General features: G+C 40.2%; 1 protein-coding gene across 5 annotated transcripts in view; it reads left to right on the top strand.

Annotated features, from left to right (window-relative positions):
• Positions 1-896: 896 nt before the first annotated feature.
• CLIP4 (CAP-Gly domain containing linker protein family member 4) overlaps positions 897-27,957 on the top strand; it is a 33,205-nt gene continuing 6,144 nt past the window's right edge. Inside the window, exons 1-14 of one of the 5 annotated variants that reach the window (XM_069009333.1) lie at positions 897-974; positions 2,338-2,378; positions 4,551-4,612; positions 5,198-5,344; positions 8,277-8,416; positions 9,205-9,298; positions 10,181-10,342; positions 13,485-13,603; positions 15,839-16,075; positions 19,340-19,472; positions 20,197-20,337; positions 23,876-23,959; positions 26,665-26,805; positions 27,227-27,355. In XM_069009333.1, the coding sequence (XP_068865434.1) occupies positions 5,212-5,344; positions 8,277-8,416; positions 9,205-9,298; positions 10,181-10,342; positions 13,485-13,603; positions 15,839-16,075; positions 19,340-19,472; positions 20,197-20,337; positions 23,876-23,959; positions 26,665-26,805; positions 27,227-27,355 (1,513 nt within the window). In that variant the 5' untranslated portion in view covers positions 897-974; positions 2,338-2,378; positions 4,551-4,612; positions 5,198-5,211. Of the gene's footprint in view, positions 975-2,337; positions 2,379-4,550; positions 4,830-5,197; positions 5,345-8,276; positions 8,417-9,204; positions 9,299-10,180; positions 10,343-13,484; positions 13,604-15,838; positions 16,076-19,339; positions 19,476-20,196; positions 20,338-23,875; positions 23,960-26,664; positions 26,806-27,226; positions 27,356-27,957 lie in introns of all 5 variants that reach the window. The other 4 variants (XM_069009330.1, XM_069009331.1, XM_069009334.1 and 1 more) reach the window with 4 other exon arrangements.

Below are 27,957 nucleotides of genomic sequence, written 5' to 3'. Positions count from 1 at the left end.
AAAATAGCAGGCCTGCGTTTTCCTGGAACACATTTTTTTCTTTGCCTTTTCCAAGGTGGAAGAATCGTCCTAGCTTTTTTGTAGTCATCTGGTATCACGTTTACTCTCACAACTGCAATTCCATGCTCTCCTTTATTCTGTTTTCAAGTCTCTGGAAGCTGAGAGAAATTGTAACTCCTGACCTTTCCAGCACTTCATTTGAGATAATTTCCACTTGCCATTCCTATTACTTGTCCTGCCTCCACCCCTTTTAATATTATCACTGGAAAAGCAACACCAAAAACCTGATCGTAAACATCAGCTATGTTTACTTAATAGTGACCCACGTAGAGCATAAAAATACAGCAGGACTTGGCTGAGGTTTTATCCAGGTCAAATTCCCCTCGGGCAGCCTGGGCTGGGTTTACCACCGCAGGCGTTTCCCGGAGACTGCCAATCTTTGGATTTAGATCCTCATTAGATTTTATGGCATGGGATGAGCACCCTTTGAAAACCCTTCTTGGGAGCTGCTCCTTTCGTTCCTCCACCCGGCTACTGCGCTAACTGGGGAGTCCCGACGCCTGTGCCGAGTGCTGAAAACGTGCCGGCGGTGCCGCGGCTCCAGCCTGGCGCTGACCCGGGCGGCGGGGAGCGCTGTGCCGCCGCCGCCGCCGCCGCCGCCTCCCACCGCCTCCCATCGCCTCCCATCGCCTCCCATCGCCTCCCATCGCCGCCCGGCCTCTCCCGCCGGGCCCCTCGCTGCATCCCGCAGGGGCGCGCGCCCATTCCCGCCCCGCACTCCCGCACTCCCGCCCGGCCGCGGCGGGGGGCGCGGTGCGCGGGGCGGGGCGGGGCGGGCAGCGCTGGCCGCCCATTGGCCGGAGGGGTAGGAAGGGGCGTGGTTTGCCCGCGATGGGCGGGGCCTGGGCCTCGCTCGGCTCCCTCGGCTGCGGGCGGGCGCGGGAGGCCGCGGCGGCGCGCTCGGCCGAGAGCAGGTAGGGCTGGGGCGGGGCTGGCGCTTCCCGGTGCTCTCCAGGTGCTCTCCCAGTGCTTTCCCGGCGCTTTCCCGGCGCTTTCCCGGCGCTTCCCATCCTCCCTCGGCGCGTAGTGGGGGGCGGGGTGGCGGTGTAGGGACCGCCGCAGCGGGAGGGCCGCGGCCGGCCTGGGCCCCCCGCCCGGCTGCGGCACACGGGCCAGGGGCGGGCGCGACCCGGGGCGGTGTCACCGCGTGCCCCGGCGGCGGCCCAGAGCCCCCCGGTTCCGGGAGGGTTCGCTCTGGTACTGCCCCGTGAGAGCGGAGCTTGCCCGTGTGCTGGGGAGGTGGCGCGGGGAGCTCTGAGCGAGCAGAAGCAGCCTGGAGAGTGCGGGACCTGAGCTCCCTCAGACCTCCAGCTTGCCAGAACGCCTGTCCAGTGGAGGTCACAAAGGTGGGGGCCTGGGGCATCGCGGGAGCTGGGCCTGTGTAGTCGGGAGAAGACAGACGGGATCTCATTAATGCATATAAATATCTCGAAGGCAGGTGCCAAGGGGTTGGTGCCAGACTCTTCTCAGTGGTGCCCAGTGTTAGGACAAGGAGCAGTGGCCGTAAACTAAAACACAAGAATTTCTACCTCAGCACGAGGAAGAACTTTACATTCAGTGTGGCAGAGCACCGGTACAGCTGCCCAGGGAAGTTGTGGAGTCCCCCTCCGTGGTGACATTCAAGCCCCACCTGGACACGCTCCTGTGTCACCTGCTCCAGGTGACCCTGCCTTGGCAGGGGGGTGGACTGGATGCTCTCCAGAGGTCCCTTCCAACCCTGACAGTTCTATGATTCTGTGAAAACAGTGCCATGTTGCAAGAGGGCCTTGCACACCACCCAAGTCTAGAGTGTACCTACACGTGTATAACGTCTACCACTCATGCTGTAAATGTTCTGAAGTGGGCAGATGGTGTATGAGCAAGAAACTTCTTCTCTGAACTTAATTTTTCTGGAGCACATCTAAGTACATGATAAGGAGTCCATTATGCATAGTTGTTGTCAAAAATAGCATCACATTTGTGACAGGTTCAGCTATCAAAGCCCAGCACAACTGTATGTTGGCGCTTGAAGTGCTTTAACATTTGCAAGTTCTTACAGCGCTTGCAGGAAAGCTTTGTGCTTTAACACAGATTAGAAACTAGAGTACCTGAAAAAGTTGGAGCCTCTATTATGGAAGTTCTTTTTCACGTGTATGCAGAGCTACCATGCATTCCTGTGTACTGTGTGGATATCAGGAAACCTGCAGTTGCTCTTCAGTTTTGTCAAAAAAAGGGTGTGTGCATCTGATGACTCTTTGAAGTTTTTTTCCCCTGATATTTCTGTTTCTTCATTTTCAGATATAATTCAGTTGGAAGAACGTATGGCTGGCAAATAGTAGGTATGGTACTCTGCTGTGCTAAGCTAGGCTCAGTGGTAGTTTGGCAGTGCTGTGAACAGAAGAATTCTGTCTTTTCTTTCATGTAATTTTTCTAATAGTTTCTGCTTTAAACTCTTCTTACTATTACAGGAAAGTCACTGCTCTTTTGGAAGCCTCCCATTCCATTTCACCAGGACTTTCCAGCCAAATCTTGGTGAAAAGTATGTCTTGGGTATTGTTAATACCTCAGGCAGTTTTGTTTTTGCTTACAGCAGAAGTCATTATGAGGATGGCATGTGTTTGCCTTTTCACTTTCTTTGAAGTAATTTTCAACCTTTTTCTTTCCTTTGCCTTTCCAGCTGTGTGTGTGTGGTGTTAGTTAGCTGTGAAGTTCTTACACCTGAGCTGGCAGCCTCTGGAGGTGGTTGTGAGTGCAGAACGTGTTGTCTTGACATTGCGTGGTTCAGTGCTGTGTCGTGACATGGCACATTTCTAGAGCCAAATGAAAACTCCGCAGTGTGAGGATGTGCACGCTTCAGCTGGGGGTGTTGGCACTCCTGTGGACATGTGAATTCATTTTTTATGGAGTTGGGCCAGCATCTGCATTGTAGCTCTTGGGTTTTTGTGCCATTCACCTGACACAACACGGGTTGTTTCCCTGCCTGCTCTGCTCTGGCAGAATGCAAATGGTGTTCTTGCCTCTGGCCCCTCAGAATAAAAGATGCCCTGGCCACTTGCACAGGTTGTGTTCTGTTTGGTCTGCTTTCCTGTGTACAATAAACAGTCTTTCTTCTATTAATTTGGAAGTGTCTCCGTTGATTTCAAGTTCCAACAACTTACGTTGTCCTACTTTACAAAATCTCACCTGTTCCTGTTACCATCTGCTCAATCAGGTCTGGCTACTTTTCTTTGTGTTCCTTTTGTTCCCTCAGTGTAGGGCTGTGCAAAAAGCTTCTAATTCCTTTTGTGTCTTTTTCCAGCTCAAGAGGCTCAGCTAATATGTCTTCTGTACTCATGCATCTTGTTCCTTTGTGCATTTTGTGAGAGCGTCTCAGGTGCTGCCTGTGAGAAACTTGTGGATTCATGCGTCTTACAAAGCTTTTTGTTTTGCCAAAGCTTCTGAAGAAATATCAGATGGTAGCAGATTTATTTCACTGTTGCCCTTCAAAAGAAATTTAATTAGGCATTTGCAGCTTAAGAGACTTTCTAGTCCCTCACACAAGAAAGCTGTTGCTGTCATGTTTATGACGTCTATTAAGCCATTGAAATGTAACCTCTTAACTTTTCCTGACTGTAAGAAAATATTAATTGAAATAATTAGAGATATTTTTGGCCTTGTTGAATAAAAGAACATGTAAGCCAATGCAATTTGATAATGCTGTGGGAAAAAATAGTCCTGTCCTTCCAGTGTCCTTCTCCTTGGTGTTCATGCCAGAACATGAATTTGTACAGCTGTATAAGACTAAGGAAATAAACTAGTTGGAGAAAAATGAGAATTTTTCATGTGGACCTTCATTTCCAACTTGAGGACAAGGTGAACTGTGTATGATGTGCAAGAAAAGGAGGCTTTAATTTATTTACATTGAGATTAACATCTGTAATGCACTGCTAAAATGAATTTTATATTAGCATGTTGATTGTGAGGTCCCCAGTAGTGGGACAGATTTATTTGGGGAAATACCAGAGTAAATCTATGCATATAGCTTGCTGTGTGTTATATACAAAACCCAAAATAAGTCTTCCTTTAGTTTTTCATATTTACTTGGGTATAGATTAAATGTAATAAAAACAAACATTCCTTGAAGCTCAGTGGCTTCTTTCTGTCAAGCAGACAGGCTAAACAAATTCCTGAGAAAAGAGCACTGTAAGCAATCTCCAGAATAAAAATGTAAGTTGTTTAGTAGAAATGTTGCTTTTACTCCAACTGTTTAATAATGATAATTCAAGATGCAGAATTTCAGTTTTTCAACTGTGGGGTGTAGCCTTTGATGGTGCAATCATGTCTGTTGCTATTAAGAATAATGATTTTTTTTGTTATTTGTTAATGAATTTTCCTGATAAAATGCCCTACAAATGGTAGCCAGCTTTCCTCTGATCTTAGCCTGTGAACCATAACTAGGATGTAACTTGGGCTTGTTGTTAGGTTTTATCACTATAAGTGTACAACCATTCAGTCTTTATTCTCTCTCCTAGATTGCTGTAAGGCCTGGGAAGTTGACTGGAAACAACACGAGGGTGAAGGTTACAGCACTGTGGTAAGTGTGCTATTTTAAAACATCGAGGAGAAGAGCTGGGAAAGGAGCTGATACGGAATCGTGAGTCCAGGAGTGAATCACTCGGTGGTGAATTGTCTGCAGCTGTGTGTGGGAAGATGAAAGAGCTGAGAATTTAAAAAGAGGAGGCAGCAGTAGCTGGTAGCATGTTCTTGCTCATGGTGAAGGGAGGGAATATGCATGCAGAGTATGAGGGCAGGTACTTGATGCTTCACATTTTCATAAAGCTGTGAAACACGCTAATCCATTTATTCTAATTGTGTGTTTGCTAATTACAGCATTAGTATTTTCTTCACTGCTCAAGTGGGAAACTGGGGAGAAATAGGATGTTTTCCATTAATAACGTGCAAGTTTAGTAGTGGAAGTCAAAACTAGAAGTTGGCTAACCTTGACGCCATACTCTACTAGCTTTGATAATTTATTAGTTTGTAAGAATGTAATGGCAGTAATAGTTTATGTTTGCAAATTTAAGATTTTAGTCTCGTTGCACATTGTATCTTACTATGATAGAACCAATCCAAAGTCTTTCTAATGAGGTTATCTATTAATTTTTTTTTCCTCCTAAAGTGGCTTTCTAGAAGATGACCATAGAGGATCTCCCAGAACCTTCCTTCGAAGGAGATTCCCTTATTGAAAGAGAACGGTTCTTGTTCCCAAACTCTGAAACATCTGTTACTTTTTCTGTTGCTGCAGCACCAATGCCTTCAGACTGTGGTATGTACTTTAAACAGAAAGTGAGTATGTGGTCAGCAGGGAATAAATTTGAATAATAAATTTTAAGAAATGCTATAAACTCTTAGTTCTTTCTTTCCAGAAAAAGTTCTCTTATTAAGTGGATTCTCTGTTAAAGGAAATGAAAGATGAAGACTGAAGCTTTTTCCATTTTTCCTATTGCATACACTATAAATTATATCTTTTCCTTTGTACAGTTCTGTGCATGTGTGGTCACATGTTTGTAGTTCTTTCTCATCTCAGTGTAGAATTGGATATTGTGTTAGGATGTTAAAATTGGAGTAGGTAAGGGAAGTTAATCTATATCACATTTAAAACCCCTAGAGTTACACTTTTTCTTGTACTTTTAGTATGTAAACAGTGGACTAGAAGGGGATATTTCTGTTGGAAGTGTATGTTTGTGGTGCTAAGGACTGTAAAGTGAGTGGTAGAAAACTATACCAAGTGTCAGTGATCAGCTTTGAGAATAGTTGTTGTCTTCAATAACTGTCTTCACATGTATAAATTATAATAAAATTTCTAACAGTATATAATATGTTAAAATGTCACTGTAGGTAAGGAGCTTCACTAATAGCTACAATTATAATGCCTTGGAATGTTGCAGAAGATGTTAATAGCATCTATATACATTAAAAATTACTCCCTCCACCTCTGTGTTTCCCATGCATTGGTTAGTGCAATCAGCTACATTCAGGAAAAATAAATATGTGTAATGGTGTGTCTTTGACAGACTCAGCATTCTCAAGACCCATTTTATAAGTTAACTGAGGTTGGGAATGCAACTGTTCCATATGATATATTTCAGTACACAAAGGTGTGTCTTTACATGGTTTTTACGTGTCTTTACATGGCCTTTTTCTCCTCACTTGTCTCTCCTAGTCTACTCTGAGTACTGCCATGATTTATTCCGTTCTGCTTTCTTACCCCTTGGATAAAATTTCTATTTGCCTTCTTTAAACATTGTTTTGTTGTGATATCTTCTAATAACCCTATGATGCCACTACTGTTTGTCCTACCTGCTCTCTGCCTACTCATTAAATAAAAAAAATTCCTTTTATAGGAGATTGCTGTCACCTGTGTAACAGTAACACTGCTGAATCTGGGTAAAGGAGGTTAAACCATAACAGAGAGAGATTCTCGGCCTTTACATTCAGTGCATTTGTGTTTCCTTAATATAGTTTAGCACAGTAATCAATACTTAGGAAAGATAGAGGGGGAGAAAGTAATATTTTAAAGTATCTAGATGCCACTGCTGTCCTTTCATGGGATTCACTGGTTTTACAGATTTTCTGTAGCATTACTTTGGTTTGCAAAGACTAGAGCTGATCTCCTGTTAAGCACTTAGGGTGGTTGTTATTAATACTTGATACAGTCTCAGATTTTTTCCCTAGCATGCTGATTGTTACAGTCTGCTAGAGTTGATTTCTGATAGATAATTTGGATCAGGTTTGTAGCCAGAAATCTTCCTAGTAGAGTCAGAACTGTGTATATCATACAAGGTCATTAATCTTGTTTTCTAGTTGGCTGTTTACTTTGTAGCTTTCAGCTGTAGATCAACTTTAGTTTATGTGGAAGGTAAATATTAGTGGATAAATCCGTAGATGTTGATGCATGGGGCGTGGGGAAGAAGCACACTTTGTGTAGTGCTGGGATATAAGGGGTTTGGGGTTTTTATATGCTAGGTGCAAATAAAAATTCATGTTAAGTATCAGTGAAGTTGTCCTCCTTTTCCATTCGTGTTGAATCAAGGTGATGCGGTTTGAGGAAGCGAGCTCTGTACTGCTTTTATCTGTTAATCCAATCTAGAAATCAGGTACTCTGTTTTTGGGGAAAGGTTGGGATGATTCATCCTGGGCTGGTTTATACCATGTCACACACCCAGATGGGTGATGCTGTGTCTTGCTTAACCTGTCTGTCCTGTTTGAGAGCCATGAATCTGTGATGGATGTGAGCTGATGTTGTACATTTATCCGAAACCTGTTTAAAAGACAACTCCCTGATAGCTGCAGTGGGGGTAAAAGTTCAGTGTTTGCCATGATTCATTTGCTGATGGCAGTAGACTCTGCTTCCATTCCCTCTCCTCATAGCCATTGCTATCCAGATTCCTTCATATAATTTTCCAGAGCTGGAAGAAATTCCACAGATTGAAAATAGAGGATGTGTGTAGATATGCATACACACACACATGCACACACCTGTGAGTAACGTGACATATACTTTTATAATAAGGTGTTTTATACACTTGAGGTTTGGGTTTCCTGAAAGAACATGAGGCTTAAAATCTTAAAAAATTTTTTTATTTGTTTTCTTGTCTTGGTTTGGTGCCCTGATTTTTGAAGGTGTTTGTTACCTGCAGCTGCCACCAGCTGGGATTGATGCATTTATGAAATATCTAAAAATAGAGGAGGTGACAGAATGCCTTCTGGATTTGAGTGTGTGTTTATATTTTAGTATGTTCTATGTAAAGTGTGGTGGAAGAAGAAGGAGGAAAAGACCTGTTTTGTGGCATATGGAGAAATCATGTATGCACTTGACCCCTGAGAGATCAATAGGCTTGGCTGTGTTTGGGAGCAGCTTGGAACCTGCAACCTTTGCCTGGCTTGAACAACAGTAAACCCTCATTAGCAGAATCACTGTACATCTCTGTTGCTCCTTACCTAAACTTAGTCACTCTTGCAATACCATTGTATTGGTTGTTGATTGAAAGCTTTTTCAGAAGTATAAGCAAGACCTTAGCATTAAAGGAAAAATGGAGCAGATGTTAGAGAAAATTTTCTGAACTAATTCATCATTCTGATTTTTCCAGTGTGATGAGCAGTGAAGTGACTCTGCTATTCTTTGCCTCTGAGTTTGAAAAACTAGATGCATGTTAAACGTCAAGATTTTACATAAGGACTTTTTTTTTTTTTAACAGAGTTTTCCTTCTTCGATCCCAATGATGCAGCATGCCAAGAAATACTCTTCAACCCCAAAACATCAGTTTCTGAATTGTTTGCTATTTTGAGGCAGTGGGTTCCACAGGTCCAGCAAAACATTGATATTATTGGGAATGAGGTGAGATACAAATGAAGATCCTTGAATGCTCTCAATGTGAGATACTGTGTTGACAGTGAATAAAACCAGTTCATTCAGAAGCCGAATTAATCATAAATCCAGATACAGTTTCTGCCTTTTACCAAGGCTGATCATGCCTTGTGTTCCACACGTTGTCAGCTTTTATTTGGAAAGAGAATGATGATGGATAAAATTCAGTACATTTGCATAGATGGTATAAACAATGTTTCTCTTGAGGCAGTTGTGTTGAGACTCTTCACCTTGGTGTTTCAGTTTTTAAGCAGTAATCCCAAACTCCAATATATGAAGTTAAAGTTGAACCCTGACCTTAAGTGCAATATTTCCAAGACACAAAATGAGTTTTTAGTAATTTCATCCTACTTTCTTATTTTTCTTCTTGATTACAGGCTTTTCTGGACATGTGGGGAAGTGACTTCTTTTTGGGGTTGTGTGGGAGTGGGGGCTAATTATTGAGAGATCAAAGAACAAGGGAAGAGCTTCATAAATCATTTTCCTGTGCAGTTAACTGCTTAACTTTGTAGCATGTGAAGTATATGTTAGAAGGAACAATATAAAGAACCTTTAAAACCTGTAAATATTGAAGGTTAGTTATAATGCTGTTTATTACATTAGTGTATGTTGCTCAGTTCTGCAGTGAGAGTCTTTTCTGGCAGGCTTCTTTGTTACTAGCCCTTGCAATGAATCCAGGAGTCAACATATGTGAAATAACTTCTGAAATACTACTGATGTCAGAGCTAAAACATGCTTGTTTTCCACTTGCCTGTCAGATCATTAAAAGGGGTTGCAATGTGAATGACAGAGATGGACTGACTGATATGACCCTCCTGCATTACACTTGCAAATCAGGGGCTCATGGCATTGGTGAGTAAAACAAAAAGTCATTATAGATGTAAAAACCTAACTGACATAAACTAATCCCACTGCCTGTTACAGAATTGTTCCTTGCAGTAGATTCTTTTTTTATTGTGTGGTTTTCTCTCTTCTAGTGGCCATGAGCAGGGAAGGTGCAGAATTGCAGTTAGGCAGTGCAGTTATGGCTGTGGCCATGGGGAGCAAGCTGAGTTAGTGGTATAGGTATTGCACACAGTAGTACCAGCTTAAACAGATATTTTGGGTAGCAAAGGCAGTTTCAGACTGAAGTGCAAGCTGCAAGTTTGCTATAGTCTGTGCTATAGGTTTCTTACAGCAGAATATTTAGGTGACTGGCTGTTCTCTTTGTTTTGTTTCTTTCACCCTGTTCGTGTCAGAAGAGAACAATAAACTTTGTTTGCATTATTATGATCATAAATACTGGAAATGAGAGCATGTTTAACTCTTTGAACACCCTTATTAACTTTTCTGTGTTGTGTTACTTTTTGTTGACCTGAGCCCACTTCTCCTCTGAGTGAGGTCTGGTATAGGTCATCTTCCCTGGTGTTGGCAGATCTTTTAACATAAACTTCAGCATTGTGATGTGTAATTCTTTTTCTTCTGTCAGATACTAAAACTCCAGGGTTTGATGGCTGACACATTACTTATATTAGAGAAGAAAAGGTAGTGTTATTATATACTAGAGATTTCAGCCCTTTATGATAAAAGGTAAAGATTTCTGTATCCTAATCCTAAAAAGAAAGGCATAGTAATAGTTCTGCTGGGAGTTTGAAGGGCTTAATGTACACTTTGTGTTACATATAAACATGTGTGTGTTTTTTGAGGTCAAATAAATAAATCACTAATGCATAATTGACAAAAATTACCCTGCAGGTGATGTTGAAATAGCTGTAAAATTTGCAACACAACTTATTGCTTTGGGTGCTGACAGCAGCTTACGCAGCCGCTGGACAAATATGAATGCCTTGCATTATGCTGCCTACTTTGATGTTCCAGAACTGATCAGTGTTATTTTGAAAAATGCAAAGCCAAAAGGTAGGTATTGTTACCTCTGTTTCATGTAGTTGTCTGTATTTTGTAGATCCTAAGCTGGTCTGTAAGTGTGGTGTTTCTTTATCTATTATACACAAATAATTTCTTATTATTTTATTCAGTCTCATTGGTTCATTTTTCTCTTAACCTATTTCTTAGTGGTTTACTGCACTGTTTCCGTTGCTGGTTTTTAAACTTGAGCTTTGTATGAGACAATAGAAGTTTCAAATAGACTGGAAAGCAAACAGGTTAATCTTTAGTTATTGAGAGCTAAGAGAATGTTTGCAGAAAACCAAAGATAAAACTATTCTAGTAAAATCATGTGGTTTTAAAGGTTGCTTAAACATTGAGAAGTATGTTTGAAATGCTGGGAGAAGGGTAAAGGAGAAGTGGGAATTTGGCAATGGCATGTGGCAAACCTGTGACTGAGGCAATTTTGACATGCTCGTTTTTCCCATTTCTCAGCTATGTAGGAGGTCCAATAATTTGACTTTAGTGCTTGGCATAAGTAGGTAATATATTTTGGAATGATACTATGAAGGATTGGTAATTGGAACCCTATTTATACTAATGCAAATGGAAATACAGAAGTGGTTCTGAACCAGAACTGTTTGTTTCTAATTTGGTCAGGACAGCAAAACCAGTAAGCAACTTTATTACTAAAATTGTACAAATGTTAATTTGTTCTATGGGATATCCTTCTGATTGTGCCATTTTGCAAAAGGATTTTTTTTAACTAGGGACTCTATCTCAACATTCTGAAAAGCTGGTAGGCTTTTGGAGTGCCCAAGACTTGCTTACCACAGCTTGAATCTCCATGGAAGTAATTGTTAAGCAGTGCTCTTACTGGTAGGAAGTGCTTAGGAGGTGACAAGTGTGGGTTGGTAACAAAAGACAAAATCAGACTGCATAGTAGTTAAATCCATGTCACATTTCAATAGCCTGGTCTCCATAATTTGCATCAGCAGTTTAGTTCTCCTTTCGAACCTCATTTGCATTTGGTGTTCTCCTCCTGTGCAGTTCCTACAGAAGGGGTGGGACTTTGTGCAGATTTCCAAGGAAACCACTCCGGTTAAACATCTCCATCTTGGCAGATGGCAATCCTTGGATAAGCAGCTGATGTTTTTTATCTCAGGAAATATGTAAAATTATTTGCCCTGTGACGTGGAAACAATGGATAGTCTGAATTAATAGAGTATTTTTAGCTCCATACTTCATCAGGCAGCTTGCAGAGAAGGAAGAACATACGTAGAGGGTGAATGTGCTTTGGATGGGTCCATAGTGAACTGGAGAAAAAACGGTTGTTAACATATAAATAACTTTTCAAGACAGTGGTGTGCTGACTCTGAGACACCCATTGTGAAGCACAGGTGTTTCCTTTTGATTTACTGCTAAACTATTTTCTTTGACACTCTAGTTAAATTCTTTATACAGATTTACTCCTCAGTTATTACAAGAGAGAGCTAGTTTGATCTTGGGTTTTTAGAGGTTTTAAATACAAAAATTGTATATTATTTTCCTCTTGATAGTTTGGGGGTAGTTACTGGGTAACACTTTATCTTTTTTCTGTCACCTCTACTATGCCCACTTAGGTCAAAGCTGTGAGAGAACTGTTCAAAAAATCTAAGCATGAAGCTTGCAAGTCTGAGGAAGTCACAAAACCTAATTCAAAAAACCAAACCACACATCAGTTGTTTTTCAAAATAGGAATACATACAACTGTTGCTGGCTCAGTAGCTGATGCTACTGACCAGTATTTCTGGAAATTGGTTCCTATGTGTGCAGAAAATGTTTGGCTGTATTCCATGGACGTTTCAATGGCTGTATACAGCTCCTCAGCTTCTATATGGTTTTAAACTGGTGATGCCTTCTGACCTTTGGTATATGAAGGGTACATCTGCATACCTAGCTCTCATTATGACTGAGGCATGTGAATGCAGTCTTTTCTCATGTTTGTGTTCAATCAGTGCCATTGCAAAAGTGTTAAATTTTGATTGCAAATTTGTTACCTTTGATCTTTATAAAATTGAGTCAATTTTTATTAGTATGTATGAGCTTAATATGTATGTACAGACATACATAACTACTATATATGTTGATGTTTTATTTGCCCCCAAAATGTTCACTTAGTGTAACTATATAAGGATGTTGATGCAGTTGGGATATACTTTGTTTATGGCATTGTGAGAAAGGCTAGTGTTTTTTGGGATGGAGACTGATACTGGAAAATACAAGGAGATTCTTCAGCCCTGAGGTGGAAAGTTTTATGTTCCTCACCAGTATTTCAAATTGGAACATTACTGCTCATACTTGTGGTCTTTTGGTTTGTGTACTAAATAAGCTGGCATTTTTAATTAACAGTCCTATACCTAATTGACTCAAAATGACATCTCTCTTGTGTAATTTAAGAGAGGGGCCTCAGACTAAACAGACATTTAAACTCCAATCTTCTAGAGCAGTAATAACTTCATAGCAGATTGAAAGATATATTGGGAACAACTGATAGAAATATATATTGTGCTAAATCTCTTCCAGTCAAATGCAGTGCTCCGTTTTCCAAACTATCAGTGTGAGACCCTTCAGAGAGCAATTGTTTGAAAAGAAAGAAATTAATAACAATCACCAGCTCTTACTTCATTCTTGGCCATTAGTAATTAAATCAATGTAAAGCAGATGTATAATCAGGTTTCCCTTACCCTACTGCCTGCTCACAAAGGAAAACAACTGGTTGAAGATGCATCTCATTTTAATGTTTGACACCTAGAAGCAATAAAATATAAATGTTTCTGAAACATTAAAACATTAATTTACTTGCAAACCTGAAGTTACTCACTGGTTAATCTTGGCACAGTAGATTGGGCATCCTGAGTGGCAGCAATTTTGCACTTAAGCCATCAGTATTAAAAAATGAGTGAAAGTACTTGCTCATCTTCTGGATTGGTTTGTGGTATGAATAAGCAGATGCAAATAGGTTGATATTCTATGTAGAATTGCTTCTCATATGCATTTGGTACATAAATAATGGTGTTTCTTTATAAATGCTGACATAAACTGTAGAAATGAATGTCCTCCCTCGGAATCTGTAGGGTGAAATGTTCATGTAACAGACTTGCATACATACCTCACATGTGATGTTTAATTGCAGATGTGGATGCCACCTGTAGTGATTTTGATTTTGGAACAGCTTTGCATATTGCTGCATTTAACCTATGCACAGGAGCTGTCAAGTGTTTACTGGAACATGGAGCAAATCCTGCCTTTAGGGTAAGGAGTTAGGTTGTAGATTCACCAAAAGGTGAAAAAGGTACCTGGAAAAACTGAACAGTCTGTCCAGGATTTTGAGTAGCTAAAGGTGTGCTACATGGAGTGATAGTGCCTCAGAAAAAAATATTTACAACTCATAGTGGATGGTTTTATATGCTTTGTCCTACCTGTGTGTTGAAGTTTGTATTTTTGTGTCATGGTCTAGTTCATTAGTTCAAGTAACTTTCAGGAGGTTCTTCTCTTTGTTGTTTGAGCTTTCATTTATTACTACTCATTGGTGTCTTGCAACAGCTGTCATGGCAGGGGGGTGATCTTTTCAGAAATGGAGGAGTGTAATCTTTCCAGAAATGCAGTGTTGTGCTCAGCATTAAGCCTGGTGTTAGCATGAGTAACTGATAATGCATAAACATCACCTGCTCTGCTTAGTAACCTAATAATAGGCATAGGTTATAGTCAAAGTGTTGCTTTATATGTCTAGCTACAAATCCTGGGTTTTGATTGAGTTTTGTGTTTGATTCAGATGTTTGTTTTTTATGTGGGTTTTTTCTGTTTGATTTTTTTGTGAGGGGGGAAGGGCTTGGAAAGTTTCCTGAATTTAGCAAAACCAGTATCTCAGTTCTCTGTTTTCAAATGCAGGGTTGGTGTGTTTTTTGGGTTTGTTTTTTTTTTTTTTTAAGGAGAAATTATAGCTGTTTTAAGGGTACTCAAAAGTCATTATTTTATATAGCACCATTGGTGTGAAATCTTCTGGAACATTATTGTCCATACAGTTCTTCATGATATTCAATCTAGATCTCTTAGAAAATTTGGGTTTTGTCTCTTTATTCACTGTGCATGTATGTGTCTCAAGTTCTCTGGCAGCTGTATGTTTGTATATTTAGGAGTCTGTTGTCACAGGGAACACTGCTTTGTAGTTACACAAACATTCTGAGCTGGCAAATGTGTTTATGCCCTTGAGAAATCCTGAGCTTCCACTTTGCCTTCTTGCCACTGCTCTGTACTGCTTTGTGTTGGCACAGAGATTTGCAGGGCACCTGGTGGGCTGAATTGTGGGACTGATGTGACCAAAATAATCTGTAAAGTGATGACTACAAACTCAAAACAAACTCCCCACTCAACTCTGTTTTTACTTACAGAGTGATTGGAGCTTTTTAAGGAATGGTGGATATTGAATTCTTCAAACCTGCCATAAAGTTTTGACTAGAGACAGTGTGTAGAGTTTGATTATATGGGAACAGCTCTGTAAATGTGGAGTCAGAATTGTACTTTCCTAGCTTTGAGATGGATTGAGAGGGGGCTCAGGAAACACTGAAATTCTACTCTGTTTTGAAGGGACTAAAACAAATTCAATCTTACAGTGCATCATTCCTTCTTTGAGCTTCTGGTAATGTCCAAGTCCAGGGGCTCAGTTGAGACAAATTTGGAAGACTGAGATGGTTATTTTCCCACAAACATTGTGAGCATGGGCAGACAGACGAAGCTCCACACCACTGGCTTTGCTAAAGAGTGTAGGTAGAGCTGTCCCTGGAGCAGCCTGACAGTACCTGCTGTCTGGGCAAGTGGCTGGGAGTTGAGGTTAACTCCAGGGGAGCTGGTACTTCAACAACTTGTCCTGTCATGTAGGACATACAGGGAGTCACAGTCACAGCTCTCTGGGAATGGGACATGTTTGGAAAGGGCTCTGTCCTTAATCCATCTCTCCTAGGATAGTCTGTATCTCGATAAACCTGTACAGATTTATTCAGGTACTGATGTGAGCCATCACATTTGTATATTCTATACATGCAGCATACGTTATTTAAACTCCTTCTTATATTTGGAATAAGCCTCGCCAAGGAGTAAGCTTTATGCTGCAGTAAAGATATATTCTTTGGGAGGAGTTGGCTTTTCAGTATTGGCATTACAGACCAGAAGTCTGCCTTGCTTTCCTAAGTCTGTGTTTAGGTACACAGATACACACAGGTGTTTTGTTTCAGGTGTTCTGAGCCCTAATAATGTTCTTAAATTTGAAAGTGTTGGTTACTTGTCAAAGATGAAATGCTGTACATGCTAGCTTATCTATGTAAAGATGTTTTGGCATCCTTATTTGAAAGTGTGGATGTTTTCATAGTTGTTTATATTCTAGGAAAAAAATCTAATAAAGAGGATTAAACACTTCATAAAATGCTGTGGTTTCACCTGATGAGATTTATCTTGTAACAACATCAAATCCTATGCCATGTTATGTTTCTACAGAATGACAAAGGGCAGATTCCAGCAGACGTGGTTCCTGATCCGGTAGATATGCCACTGGAAATGGCAGATGCAGCAGCCAGTGCAAAGGAAATCAAGCAGATACTGCTGGATGCAGTGCCTCTCTCATGTGACATCTCCAAAGCCATGATTCCAACCTATGACCACGTCACAGGCAGGGCCATGCTTTTATCGCTTGGCCTGAAGCTGGGAGATCGTGTGGTTATTGCAGGACAGAAGGTATGGCCACCAACCTGGTACTGCCCTCATAACTCCTACAGTCCATTTATTTGCCCCTTTGGAGACATACTTCAGTTAGAGGGTCTGAAATGCTTTCTTGAAGGTGTGATCACTGGATGGCAGCAAGGAACTGGTTACAGAAAGTAAAAAGCTGAAGAGTTGTGTGATAAAGTCATTATTATGAAAAGCAGTTTTGACAGGCATAGGCTGCATTTTGTGTCTGTGAATGATTTTTTTAACAGTCTCCTATACTACATCAGCATGGCTCAACTTTTATTAATGTTTTTGATGTCACATCAAAGTGATGGTAAAATTCACAAATTACTTTGTGAGTTGCCCAGCTTTGTTAGGAGTGTGCATTCATGAAGTACTCTTGATACAAGTTTCCAGAAGGCAGGGAAAAAAAACCAACCCCTTCAGTTCTGCTTAGCCTATAGTAACCCACTTTCACTGGTGCAATGCAGCTAAAATCTTTGAAGCAGTGCTGTGCCAACAGGGTTGTTACGTGGTTCTGTGGAAGTGTAAGAATATAGCTAATAGAGATCTAGCTCAAATTTGAATAGCCTTTTAGAAGCTACCATGATAGCCACGTTTTTAAAAACATATTTGAAAACTGTAACATTGATATTGCATTCAGTATTCAGACTTTTTATTTGCTCTGATAGCAAGGGGTCTAAAATGATTTAACAGTGCTAGAACTCTTTTAAAGAAATATTTTTTTCCTGGTAAATATTGAAAGTATTTGTGAGCAAAATTTTATGTTTGAGTAGCTTTAGCTTTAGTAGTTTTCCTAAGGTGACTTCAGATTTATAACTGTCACAACTGAAATGTTCTGAAGTTATTTCCAACGAGAGTGTGAAGCAGCTTCCATTGTGTATTTTAATTTGGTGTATTCCTGAAATTGGGTCAGGAAAAGTGAAGGAATCAGTAACTATGCAGAAGGCATTTTAACTGAAGTATGTACAGAAAGCCACTTACTCTTTAAAGACAGGAGTTTCTTTAAAAGAAATCACAGTGGCAGCAAGGGGAGATAATGTAAGTGCAAGTTAATGGAGGCTTTAGAGCAAGAAAGTGATGAAATTGGTGCTCTTGTGTATCTTTCCTCTGAGTGAGGCCCACAGAACTGTTTGTGCTGTAATGGGCTCGCTGTGCATGGATAGCCTGCCTGGGTTTGGTTACATTTATTCTTCTGATTGATTATGCTGTTGCAGTGTTTTTTGAGATGTTGTTGGAAGCTGGTTTTATGGTGCCACAGGCCAGCAGGGCTTTGCAGCTAGCTTGTTTTTCTTTAAGGGAGCCAAATCTGTTCTAGAGCAGGTGGGAAGGAGGAATGTGATTGTGCTTTTTGAACTTCCATTTCCACATCAGCTTTCCTCCCTTCCTTCCTTTGTGTGCGAGGAGCTGTTGTGCAGTACACCCACATCGCTCCCCACCCCTTTTCTCCATTAGCCTAAATGGAGAAGTTGTTCTCAGCCCTGCCTTCCCCTCCCCCTGGATACTCCTAAATTCCTGCAGGGTGCAGCAAAAGTGAAAACAGGATGATGAAAATGGTGCCCTGTTTTTAAGCTTCTGCTGGATGAGTTCTCGTTGCAGAATATGGAAGCTGGGATGAGGGCACTTGGAACAGCAGTATTTTTTGGAGCTATATTTATGGGTTCCTGTTCTCTTTCCTGCTTCTGCAGTCTCCTAATATGTCAGCTTTAATGAAGCTTGAAAGCCAAACAGTAGATGCCAAAGGGAGAATGGATTCCTCTCTTGGCTCCTCTGTGCCTGTCATTCCAGTTGTCTTACAGGGTAGGAAGCTGTGTAAGCAGGTGTTGATGTGTACGTGATTTGGGGCCCCACAGCTCCACCAGCTCCTGCTCTGCTAGATGGAGTGTCCATTTGGATCACATCTGATGAAATGGGAGTGCAGGGAAGCCAGCAACTGGGACAAAACTGCTCCTGCTCTTTCTCTTGTGAGAGAGATCCTCTGCTCCTTGCTTGGCCAAGTCCTAGGGCAAAATGAGAGCTGCAGTTTTGCCATCTCCCACCTCTGGTTTAAGGTACTGGGTGATCTCTCTGCTCAGTAAGTGTCCTTTGGCTCGTGCCTGGAAAGTAAGTGAAGGAATTGTAGGAATCTGTGGGGCTGCTTGGTTGAACTTCCTCTGGCTGAATTTGAGCCTGTGTTGGTAGCTAAAAGGTCTGAGTCTAGATTAGTGTGACATACCTGCCTATAACAGTCAAGTTTAAAGGAGATCTTCAGCATAAGAGAGCAGGCTCTGGGACATGTTTATTTCCTTACAGACATTAGGAAAGAATAGCTGAAAGGTTTTATAGAAAAAAAAATTGTTTCTATCTGTTTTCTCTCTGAGGGTTGGATTAAACAGTGGAGTCATAGTGTAAAATGAACTAATAGTATTAAGGTCACATGAGATGAAGAAAACTGAGTGACTGAAAGATCAAAGGTTTTTATTACTAAAACTAATTTAAAAATCAAATATAAAAAGGAATTTAAATCAATCTTAAATGCATCTCGCTTAGTTATTCCTCCCCTGTTTGGTTGAAGTGTGTGAGCTTATAATGTGTATTTGCAGAGAATGAGGTCCACCAGCAAGACTGGTCTGTCTTGATAATCTTCATATGCTTATCTGTTCAGAGTTCATAGTATATATTGAAGCAACAGCAAATGTTTAAAACATTTGCTGGCTTTTAAAATTTTGTTTAGTCATAAGGAGGGAATAGAAGACTTAAGAATCTTTTCCAAAGGAAAAAAAATAATATGCTCTGAAGTTTACCCTTGAACCTTGGCTATATATATAAAAATATATATATACTTGTATGTATGTATTTATGCCCTTACAGATTTTTCTAATCTAATATTTCTATGGAAGCTGCAGTTCAGGAAGATACCTAGGCCCTGATTCTGTAATTCTTGTTGTATAAACAGTGAAAGAAAACCTCTCATTGGTTGTGTGCTTCTGTACCTTGCTGACGTAGAGCTATGTTTACAATGGTTCTGACTGTCTAATTCTTGTCTGTGGTGAGATCTGTCCATAACCATGGCTGCTGTTTAATGCAAAATATACACAGAAGGACTAAGACGTTTTGGAAAATGTATTGAGTGGTGTTGAAAGGTAGGAATGTGAGAGAGGGAAATGATATTTGTATTTTTGTGATGAAAAGCTTGGGGATGACTTGCTGTCTCTTTCATAGCCTGTCCTATTTTCTCATGGACAAAACTTGTTTAACAAACCCGTTCTGTGTTGATGATTTTTCTCGTAGGTTGGTACCTTAAGATTTTGTGGCACAACAGAATTTGCCAGTGGCCAGTGGGCTGGTGTAGAGCTGGATGAACCAGAAGGAAAGAACAATGGAAGTGTTGGAAAAGTCCAGTACTTCAAGTGTGCACCAAAACGTGGTACAGCCTTTATTTTCTTTTTTCTTTAATTTTTAAACTCCCCAACTTTTAAAGAGTACTGGAAGATATGAACCTTCTGGGAGGATAAAAACAGGTAGCACATTCTGTTGCTTGTCTTTGTAGTGCTTTGTTTGATTTATTGGTTCTTTTAGCTGTTCCTACTGTTTTGGCTCCAATAATTTACAAAACCACTGAAACAACCAAGCAGTGGAAATTTCTGGTTGTTGTCTTGAAACTCTGAGATTTCCTGGTTTTTCATCTGTACTGTTGAAACTTCTTGTTTGTATTGTAATAGCAATAGCCATGTTCCTTTATGTGCTTTGTCTTCCTTGGTAAGATACTCATGCTTGTAGTTGTTTTCTAACTTTGAGCTTGAGGTATTTTAACTGATGTGCCACGGACACACAGGACATACAAAGGTCCCGTGTTTTGTAGCAGTGGAGACTGAATGTTACTGATAGGACAAAAAGGAGATTCTAATTGATAGTCTTACTGACTTCTTCCAACTTGCTCTGTTCAAGTTGCTTGATAAGGATTTTGGTTTCACTGTTCATTTGAGCTTGTCCTTCCTACCCTGCAAGTACTTTGTCAGCATAGCAAGCTATGATTGGGGCTGAAAAATAACCCCTAAATTAATTGCTGTGAGAGATGGTAGTTGGAAAGTATTGTTGCATTAACATTATCCACAGTTCTTTGTTGGCACATACAATTTTCTCTCCAGGTATCTTTGCACCCCTTTCCAAAATAAGCAAGGCTTCTGAGCACAAAAAAAGCTCTGTACGAAGCTCTTCTGTGCGGTCTTCACCTTTGGTCAAATCCAAGAAAGTAGATGTGACACACATAACTTCCAAAGTGAATTCTGGTGAGTATTTTCTTGCATGTTGACACAGGATGGAGAGATACTAATCTTTAAGAATTAGTAAATCTTGGTATTAAAATACTTGTTTGGAATTAGTTCATAACTTGAGATGAGAAGGTGATAAGGTCTTTATTAACTCCGTGTTCTCGTGGTTAGAAGTTCACTGGCCTGTGAAATGGTACTGGAAGGACACTGTGTGTAGCTGTGGAGGGATTACAGTGATCTGATGTACTATGGCAGTTTCTACTCTTTACATACTCTATAAAAAAGATCCTCACCACAACATTTATTCTTGAGCCATTAACGTAATTTCTAATTGGCTGTGATACCAGTTAAGTGTTTCAATTTAATGAGGTTCATTTACTAAGATATTCCTGGAGAATTTGCAAGGAATTAAAAGTCTAGAAATAATCTGTATACCTTTATGTCTGTAAATTGAAGAGATTTATTTTCTGGCAACACGATCAAGGAACTATTTAACTCATTGTGTTTTATCTGCTAATTAAATTATCTGAGTAAAACCAATGCCAATTTAGAAGAGAGAGGTTTTCCTTGTAATAAGGCCTCAGTCTACTGATGGGAGTTATGGGCTCAGTCTCTGGCTCTGTTTTAGTTTCTTAGTAATTTGCTCAAATTACTTAATCCTTCTGTGTAAATTCCCTCCCTGTGGAGTGAAAGATTCATGTTTTCTGACTGTTCAGATTCCAAGTTGTTTGGAGAACTGGCTCTTCCCTGCTGTGTGTAGTGCTGGCCATGCAAAATCTGGCCCCCTCTGTGTTTGGCTGCCTATGTAATAATGTGATTAAATATTTCATTAGCATTTCTTTTGCCTTTTGAGCCCTGTTTAGGTGACTCACACTAAGGCAGCACAGCTCTAAGGGATGGAAGATAACACATTGCATTTACCCAAGTACCCTAAAGCACTTCACCAGTAATATGCAGGGTATAGAAACAATGCACCAGACTGATGCCAGGAAAAGATGCATTTTGACAGCTTTTTGGATGACTTATGTAACTCTTCTCTGCATAGATGAAGGGGGAGTAAGTTTTAAGTGTCTGTATTTACAACTAGCACAAAATTCAAGCTATTTATAAATGGGAATCTTGCATAAAAAGCTTCTTGGGATAAGCAGTTTTTTGGGAGTATTGCTCAGGAGCAGATCCAAGCTGATGACTTCTGTTAAATATTTTCCACTGTTTGATTCACTTTGTTGTGAACTGTTTGTAACCCATTAAACTATAATGGGAGGGACTTTTCCTTTGTCACAGACAGCTTCCTTCCAGACAGTTTAGGCATAAACCACCTTTTCTGTCACAAAAATGCAGTTGTGTCTCTGTCAAATTTAAACATTTGATACCTTGCTTTAAGGTAGAAATCAGAGTGAGTCAAGCAGCATCTACCCAGGAGAGTTTACATCCACTGGATGTAAGTGTCTGGAAGCTGCTGTGTGCAGGGAGTCCTTGCACCCAAAGGTCTGTGGGAATTAACGTGCCTGGCTGATTGGCTGGCTGGAGGGGAAGGACAACGCTGCTGAGGCAGAGCATTGGTTGGCAGTGTTTATGTGCATCACCAGGTCACATTTCTTTCCTTTAAATTCTCTTGCTGCGATGCACTGGTTTGTAATTGACACTGAACCATGCCATAAACCAAATCCCTCCTGATGGGAGAGAGTTTTCTAAAAGTCCTTGCGAGGAGTTTCAAAGATAAACCGAGACTTTTCCTTGCGTTTCAGTGCTTCCAGAGAGTTGTTTATTAAGTCTTATCAGAGGAACAGAGCCACTAGTGTGACCCAGGTACAGCATAGAGCACAGAAAAGCAGGAGTGAAGGCTCTAATTATCAAGATTTACACAGTCTTTTAAAGATATTTTAACCAATAGTTACTAAAAACCTACATTATTTTCACTTTCCTACCAATTATTCAGTAACACGGGCAGGAACTGCGGAATTCTCTATCCAGTCATTCCAAACTACTTTTACTGCAGAACATGGAGTAGTAGAAGAAGGAGAAGAAGGTTCAGAGAACAACAACAATCCTCCATTTTGATATTTTTTACTCTTATCTATTTACTACAAAGAGAAGCCCAAAACCTCTAAATTTTTCACCCTGTGACAATCTTACATAGTAGTCTATCACCTAATTCACACCACTGTATTTTCTAGTTCTTGTCTGATTGTTGGTAATTTTTTCCAAGGTTGGAGGCTAAAACAGTGTTGTTCAGGGGGGTAAAAACCCTTAAAAACAGGCAGAGAAATATTCTCGGCACTCTGGGTTCCTATAGTAATGATTCAAGAAAAATTAATATGCTTTTTGTAGATAAGGTTATAAGGTGCAAAGTAAAATATAATATTATGTCGGGGTTTTGAAATTTTATTAGGTTCTACTGGATTTGAATAATCCTTCAGACTAAAGAGAAAAGATCTTTTTCAAGTTTCTAGGAAGAGGTTTATTGAGATAAAATTAAGAAATGTGTTATCAATCACAAACACTAGATTTTTGATCTGATGCCTTAATGGCTAAGCCATAAAATTTTGGGAAATACACTACCCTTGCAAACTAGTTCAGTCCCTGTGGCTGAATTAACATGAGAGGGTGGTACTGGAAGGACACTGTGTGTAGCTGTGGAGGGATTACAGTGATCTGATGTACTATGGCAGTTTCTACTCTTTACATAGTCTATAAAAAAGGTCCTCACCACAACATTTATTCTTGAGCCATTAACGTAATTTCTAATTGGCTGTGATACCAGTTAAGTGTTTCAATTTAATGAGGTTCCATTTACTAAGATATTCCTGGAGAATTCACAAGGAATTAAAAGTCTAGAAATAATCTGTACACTTTTATGTCTATAAATTGGTATTTTAATATATAAATAAATATAAAAGATGTGATTTTTCTTTCGTGACAGGGAGTGGGTAAGTCATAGATGAGCTTGTTCTTCATTGAGTTAGGGTAGGAAACTGTCAGAAATGCAAAATGGCTTTTTGCAAATTGTAACTTAGGTGGGAGTATGAGTTCCTACACATACCACAACATTGCTGCTCTGAGAGTTAGGATCTTAAAAATCATATTGGCATGCTTACATCACAGTTTGTAGTCTGAATGAAGATCTGATCTCAAATGTCTCTCAAAACCTTGATGTGTAATCTTTTAATGCAGAAATTGTGAAATTAATCCTGGTGAACAGTAGATCTTAAGTACTATAAAAGTGAATGTTACAGATATGAATGTTTGAAAGATTTAAATAAAACTCCTTCAGTATAAAAATTATGATTTTATAGGCCATTTGTTTATTGTTTGGCAGGATAGTTTGGACTGGTTTAATGTGTTAAGGGGTTTAATATCTGTGCTTATCCATCAAAACAGTTCTCCAGTCTCGTTTTACCCATTTATCAAGTGTCTAAGGAATTGTACAGTTTTATCAATTTTTCCATGCATCCAGTAATCTGCAAATCTGTCAAATTGTTTTTGTACATGACTTTCCTGTAAAATTATTATTTGTTAGGATGTATATTTTTAATTGTATCTATTATTTTTATAGGCCTAAATATGGCAAAAAGAGACAATGCTTCTGAAAACAACTTTATGACTGCTAACAGGGGAAAAACTGTACCCGCAAAAGATGGTAATGGACTAATTTTTCGGTTTTTTTAACATCTTAAGAAAAATTCTGTGTATGGCAGAGGCAGTATTATTGCTGCCCCACCTCTGTAAAAGCCCTGCATCTACACTATAGAAAAAAGTTGCCTTGCTTGTTTGTATTATATTCAAGTCCCAAGCAGGCTGTAGGCATTTAGTTTTCTAGGAGCAAAGTAATTTGTGTGGATGTTTGGCTGGCATTCTGTGTTGCTTTGGTAACCACTTCTGTCTGAATACTTGGGCAAGAACACAGACAAGCCCTTAAAGCTGGCTCTTAATAAATGATCCTGCAGAGGATCTGCAGAATTACCAACTGAGGTGTCTGAGAGACCTTTTGCCCTGAGTTGTTGCTGCCTAGATTTTAATATTCTGTTGGCATTTTTTTCTCTTCTCTATCTGTATGTTCATGCTTCTGTAATAAAGTGTTACCATCTAACAGTAGTCTTGGCCTTGTATCATGGCAGACTCACCATAGCAGGCTTCAAACATGAAAAATGAAACTGGCTTTTAAAGAGTGCCTTTTGCATGTGAATCATTCTCTGCAATTATCTAGTTTCACAATTGGAGAACAACTTCTACTACAGCAGTACTTTGCTGAACTTGAAACACGAAGGGACCTCACTTTCAGCTGTCTTGAACAAATGTTAAAAGTTGTGTCTCCTTTGAAGTTTTCTCTATAAAATCATAAGTGTTGGTAAAAACAGTATTTCTGTGAAATAATCTGAAGTGTGAATTTGGATATGCCTTCTTTAAGTTATAGAATCACAGAATAGTTTAATAGTTGGAAGGGACCTTAAAGATCATCGAGGGGCATCCACAGCTTCTCTGGGCAAGCTGTTCAGTGCTTCCCACCCTCACAGTAAAGAATCCTGATATCTGATCTAAACCTCCTCTCTGTCAGTTTGAAGCCTCTACCCCTTGTCCTATCACTGCATGCACGTGTGAAAAGTCTGTCCATCTTTCTTGTAGGCCCCCATCATGCACTGAAGGGCCACAATAAGGCCTCTCTGGGGCTGACCAACCCCAACTCTCTCAGCCTTTCCATGTAGGAGAGGTGCTCCATCCCTCTAAACATCTTCATGGCCTCCTTTGGACTTGCTCCAGCAGGTCTGTGAAGAAAAGCATCTTTTCTTATCTCCTGTGAGTGAATAGTTGTGAATTCAGAGAGAATTCAGAAAAGACACGACAATAACTGGATGTATAAAACATGACTTAGGAGTAAAGACTTGAAATTTGTGATTGTGTGATTAAAAAGACAGAAGATGAAAGGCATAAAACTGGAAGCTTTGGGATAAAAGGAATAGTGTAACTCACTCTGCATGTGTAGTGGGAGTAAAAAACCTTGATCTAAACCAGTGGTGATTGAGGTTTTATATTAAGGGGAAAACCCCTGTAACATTGGAGATAATTATGTGGTGAAATACACTACTGAGAAAATCTTGAGATCTCCCTGATGGGAGGTTTTTAAGAACAGGCCAAATACTCACCTGTCAGGAGTGTTATAACAAATAATTGTTTTGCCTGGGAAAAGGAATCAATTATTGGACCTGCTGAAGTCCTTTCTGCTCTTCCTTCTCCCACCCTGTGATTTCCCACAAAATGAAGTATCTAGATGACAGGTGTAATTGGAGCAGTTTTTGTTGCATTCCTGTAAAACTGGTGGTCTGACCTCCTGTGAATCTGTCCCTGGACTGGCTTCTAAGTAAGGACTTGTAGCATGTGTTTGCAAATGCACACGTGTATTTATACCTTGGACACGGAGCCAAAGTTTACCTGTTAGTCACCATTCAGTCAGTAATTTGCATTTTCTTCATTGTAGCATAGCTGCAGAGAGTATCTCAGAGCCTTCAGATTTCTGTCCTCAGCTTTTGTTTGGACCCCCACTGAATTTGCCTTCCTCAGTTCTTTACTGTTTTGCAAAATTGGAGGACTAATTGACATTGAATAAACTAACCCTGGGTTGTTATCAAGCTGTTTGCAAAAACTAATGGATTAAGCCTCTCAAAAGTCTGGAAAGTTTGATAAGCAATATTATCTTAATTTTTCACATTGATAAGCTGAGGCACAGATGTGTCTTGCTATACCCTGCCTCATTTTGGGCAAAAGCAGTTAGGAAAGGGGAGAAGAGGAAGAGCCTTGAAAAGGAGGCAGGAAAGATGAACATAAGTCTTATTGGACAGTTTAGGGTTTGCAAATGGAGATAAACGTGATTTATTTCCCATTCTTGTTTTATAGTACAGGTTTTAATATTACAGTTTGTAATGGAATATAGTAGGCTTTAATCCAGGCAATAATTCACTCACATAATATCACCTTCCTTCCACTTCTCATCAAATCTGTAGTAGGCTGGATGCTGAAAGGCTGGTGGTATGATCTCTTATTACTAAAGCTCATGTATTTTAATAAATATGCTTGGGACTGTTCAGATGAACTTCATAGAGTAAGAAGATGGGCTTTTGGAGACCTCTTCTATCACCATATTCCCACGGCAGTGTCACTTGCACTCCTGTCATTCCTGACAGGTGTTTGTACAAATGCTGTGTAACAAGTTCTGGCTTTGGCTCTTTACTTTGTATTCTGCCCTCCATGGAGAGCAAACAACTTCCATATTTACAAAAGCTTTCCTTTCTGCCTAATCTATGCTTTTCCAAAATATGATCCCTGAAGGACAACTTTCATTTATATCCTTAGGTTTTCCTGGGTACAGCAGCTCTTCCTCTTCTACTACCTCCTTGGAAGGCAAACGGAATTACTCCAAGAAGTGGAACTCAACGAGCAGCAGTAAAAAGGCCCTGACTCGAGTGTCTTCTGCCTCATCTAAGATTAGTGCTGGTATGGTCTGTTGTATTGAGTTGTATTTTCACAGGGGGGAGTTCACTGCTGCATTGAGTACTTATGTAGAACTTCTTGTGTTGTTCTGAGCTAGTTTCAGAAAGACACTTGTGAAGTAGTTTTATCATAAACCTAAGTTTGGCACCTTTTAGAAAGATTTTTTTTTTTTATAACATCTTCAAGATGAAAAGTGTTTTTATAGTTGGTCACTGTACCTTTTCAGAGCAGAGAAAAGGCTGTAATCCAGTTTTCAGGCTGGCACAAAGCAAATTTTTGTCTAAGCAAAATTTGTGTTGCCATGTGTTGAAGGTACACTGTGTTAGAGATAAATACTCTGTTCACTAGTCAGTTGGCTTGCTATTGAAAGCTTTATTAAAGATTTAATGTCACTAATTTCAGATCTTGTTCTTCTCTTGGCCAGGGCTGTGTAGCTCCCCAACCACGAGGAAAAATGCTCTTGATGGAGAAATCCAGGTTGGAGACAGGGTACTGGTGGTGGGGCAGAGAACAGGCATTGTTAGATTTTGTGGGACAACAAAATTTGCACCAGGTATGTGCAATGCTCTGTGTATATTGTCAGATGAGTATGGAATAGCTTACATGTGAGCATGTGAAGAGAAACCCATCTTTTCCCTCACTCCTTCAAAAAAATTTCCAAATTTAAATCGGTTTGTTTCCAAGCTCTCTCTGCCCCTCTCTGCCCCTCTCTGCCCCTCTCTGCCCCTCTCTGCCCCTCTCTGCCCCTCTCTGCCCCTCTCTGCCCCTCTCTGCCCCTCTCTGCCCCTCTCTGCCCCTCTCTGCCCCTCTCTGCCCCTCTCTGCCCCTCTCTGCCCCTCTCTGCCCCTCTCTGCCCCTCTCTGCCCCTCTCTGCCCCTCTCTGCCCCTCTCTGCCCCTCTCTGCCCCTCTCTGCCCCTCTCTGCCCCTCTCTGCCCCTCTCTCCTATATTTCACTGAGTATTTTTTACTTTTAATACATCTGTCAGGAAAAAATAATGGTTTAAAACGTGTCTTTTACTTGTCCACTATCACAGCTTTAGTAGGAGAGATACTTTGATGTTGAAGTTGTAGGTATTACAGAATCACAGAATATTTTGATATTGAGCATTGAGTCCAATTCTTAACACAGCTTTCTGAAAATCCTCAGTTTAGTCT

Source organism: Aphelocoma coerulescens, chromosome 3 (genome assembly GCF_041296385.1).
Source record: "Aphelocoma coerulescens isolate FSJ_1873_10779 chromosome 3, UR_Acoe_1.0, whole genome shotgun sequence".
Classification (NCBI taxonomy): Eukaryota; Metazoa; Chordata; class Aves; order Passeriformes; family Corvidae; genus Aphelocoma; species Aphelocoma coerulescens.
This window is presented reverse-complemented; position numbering and strand designations above follow the sequence as displayed.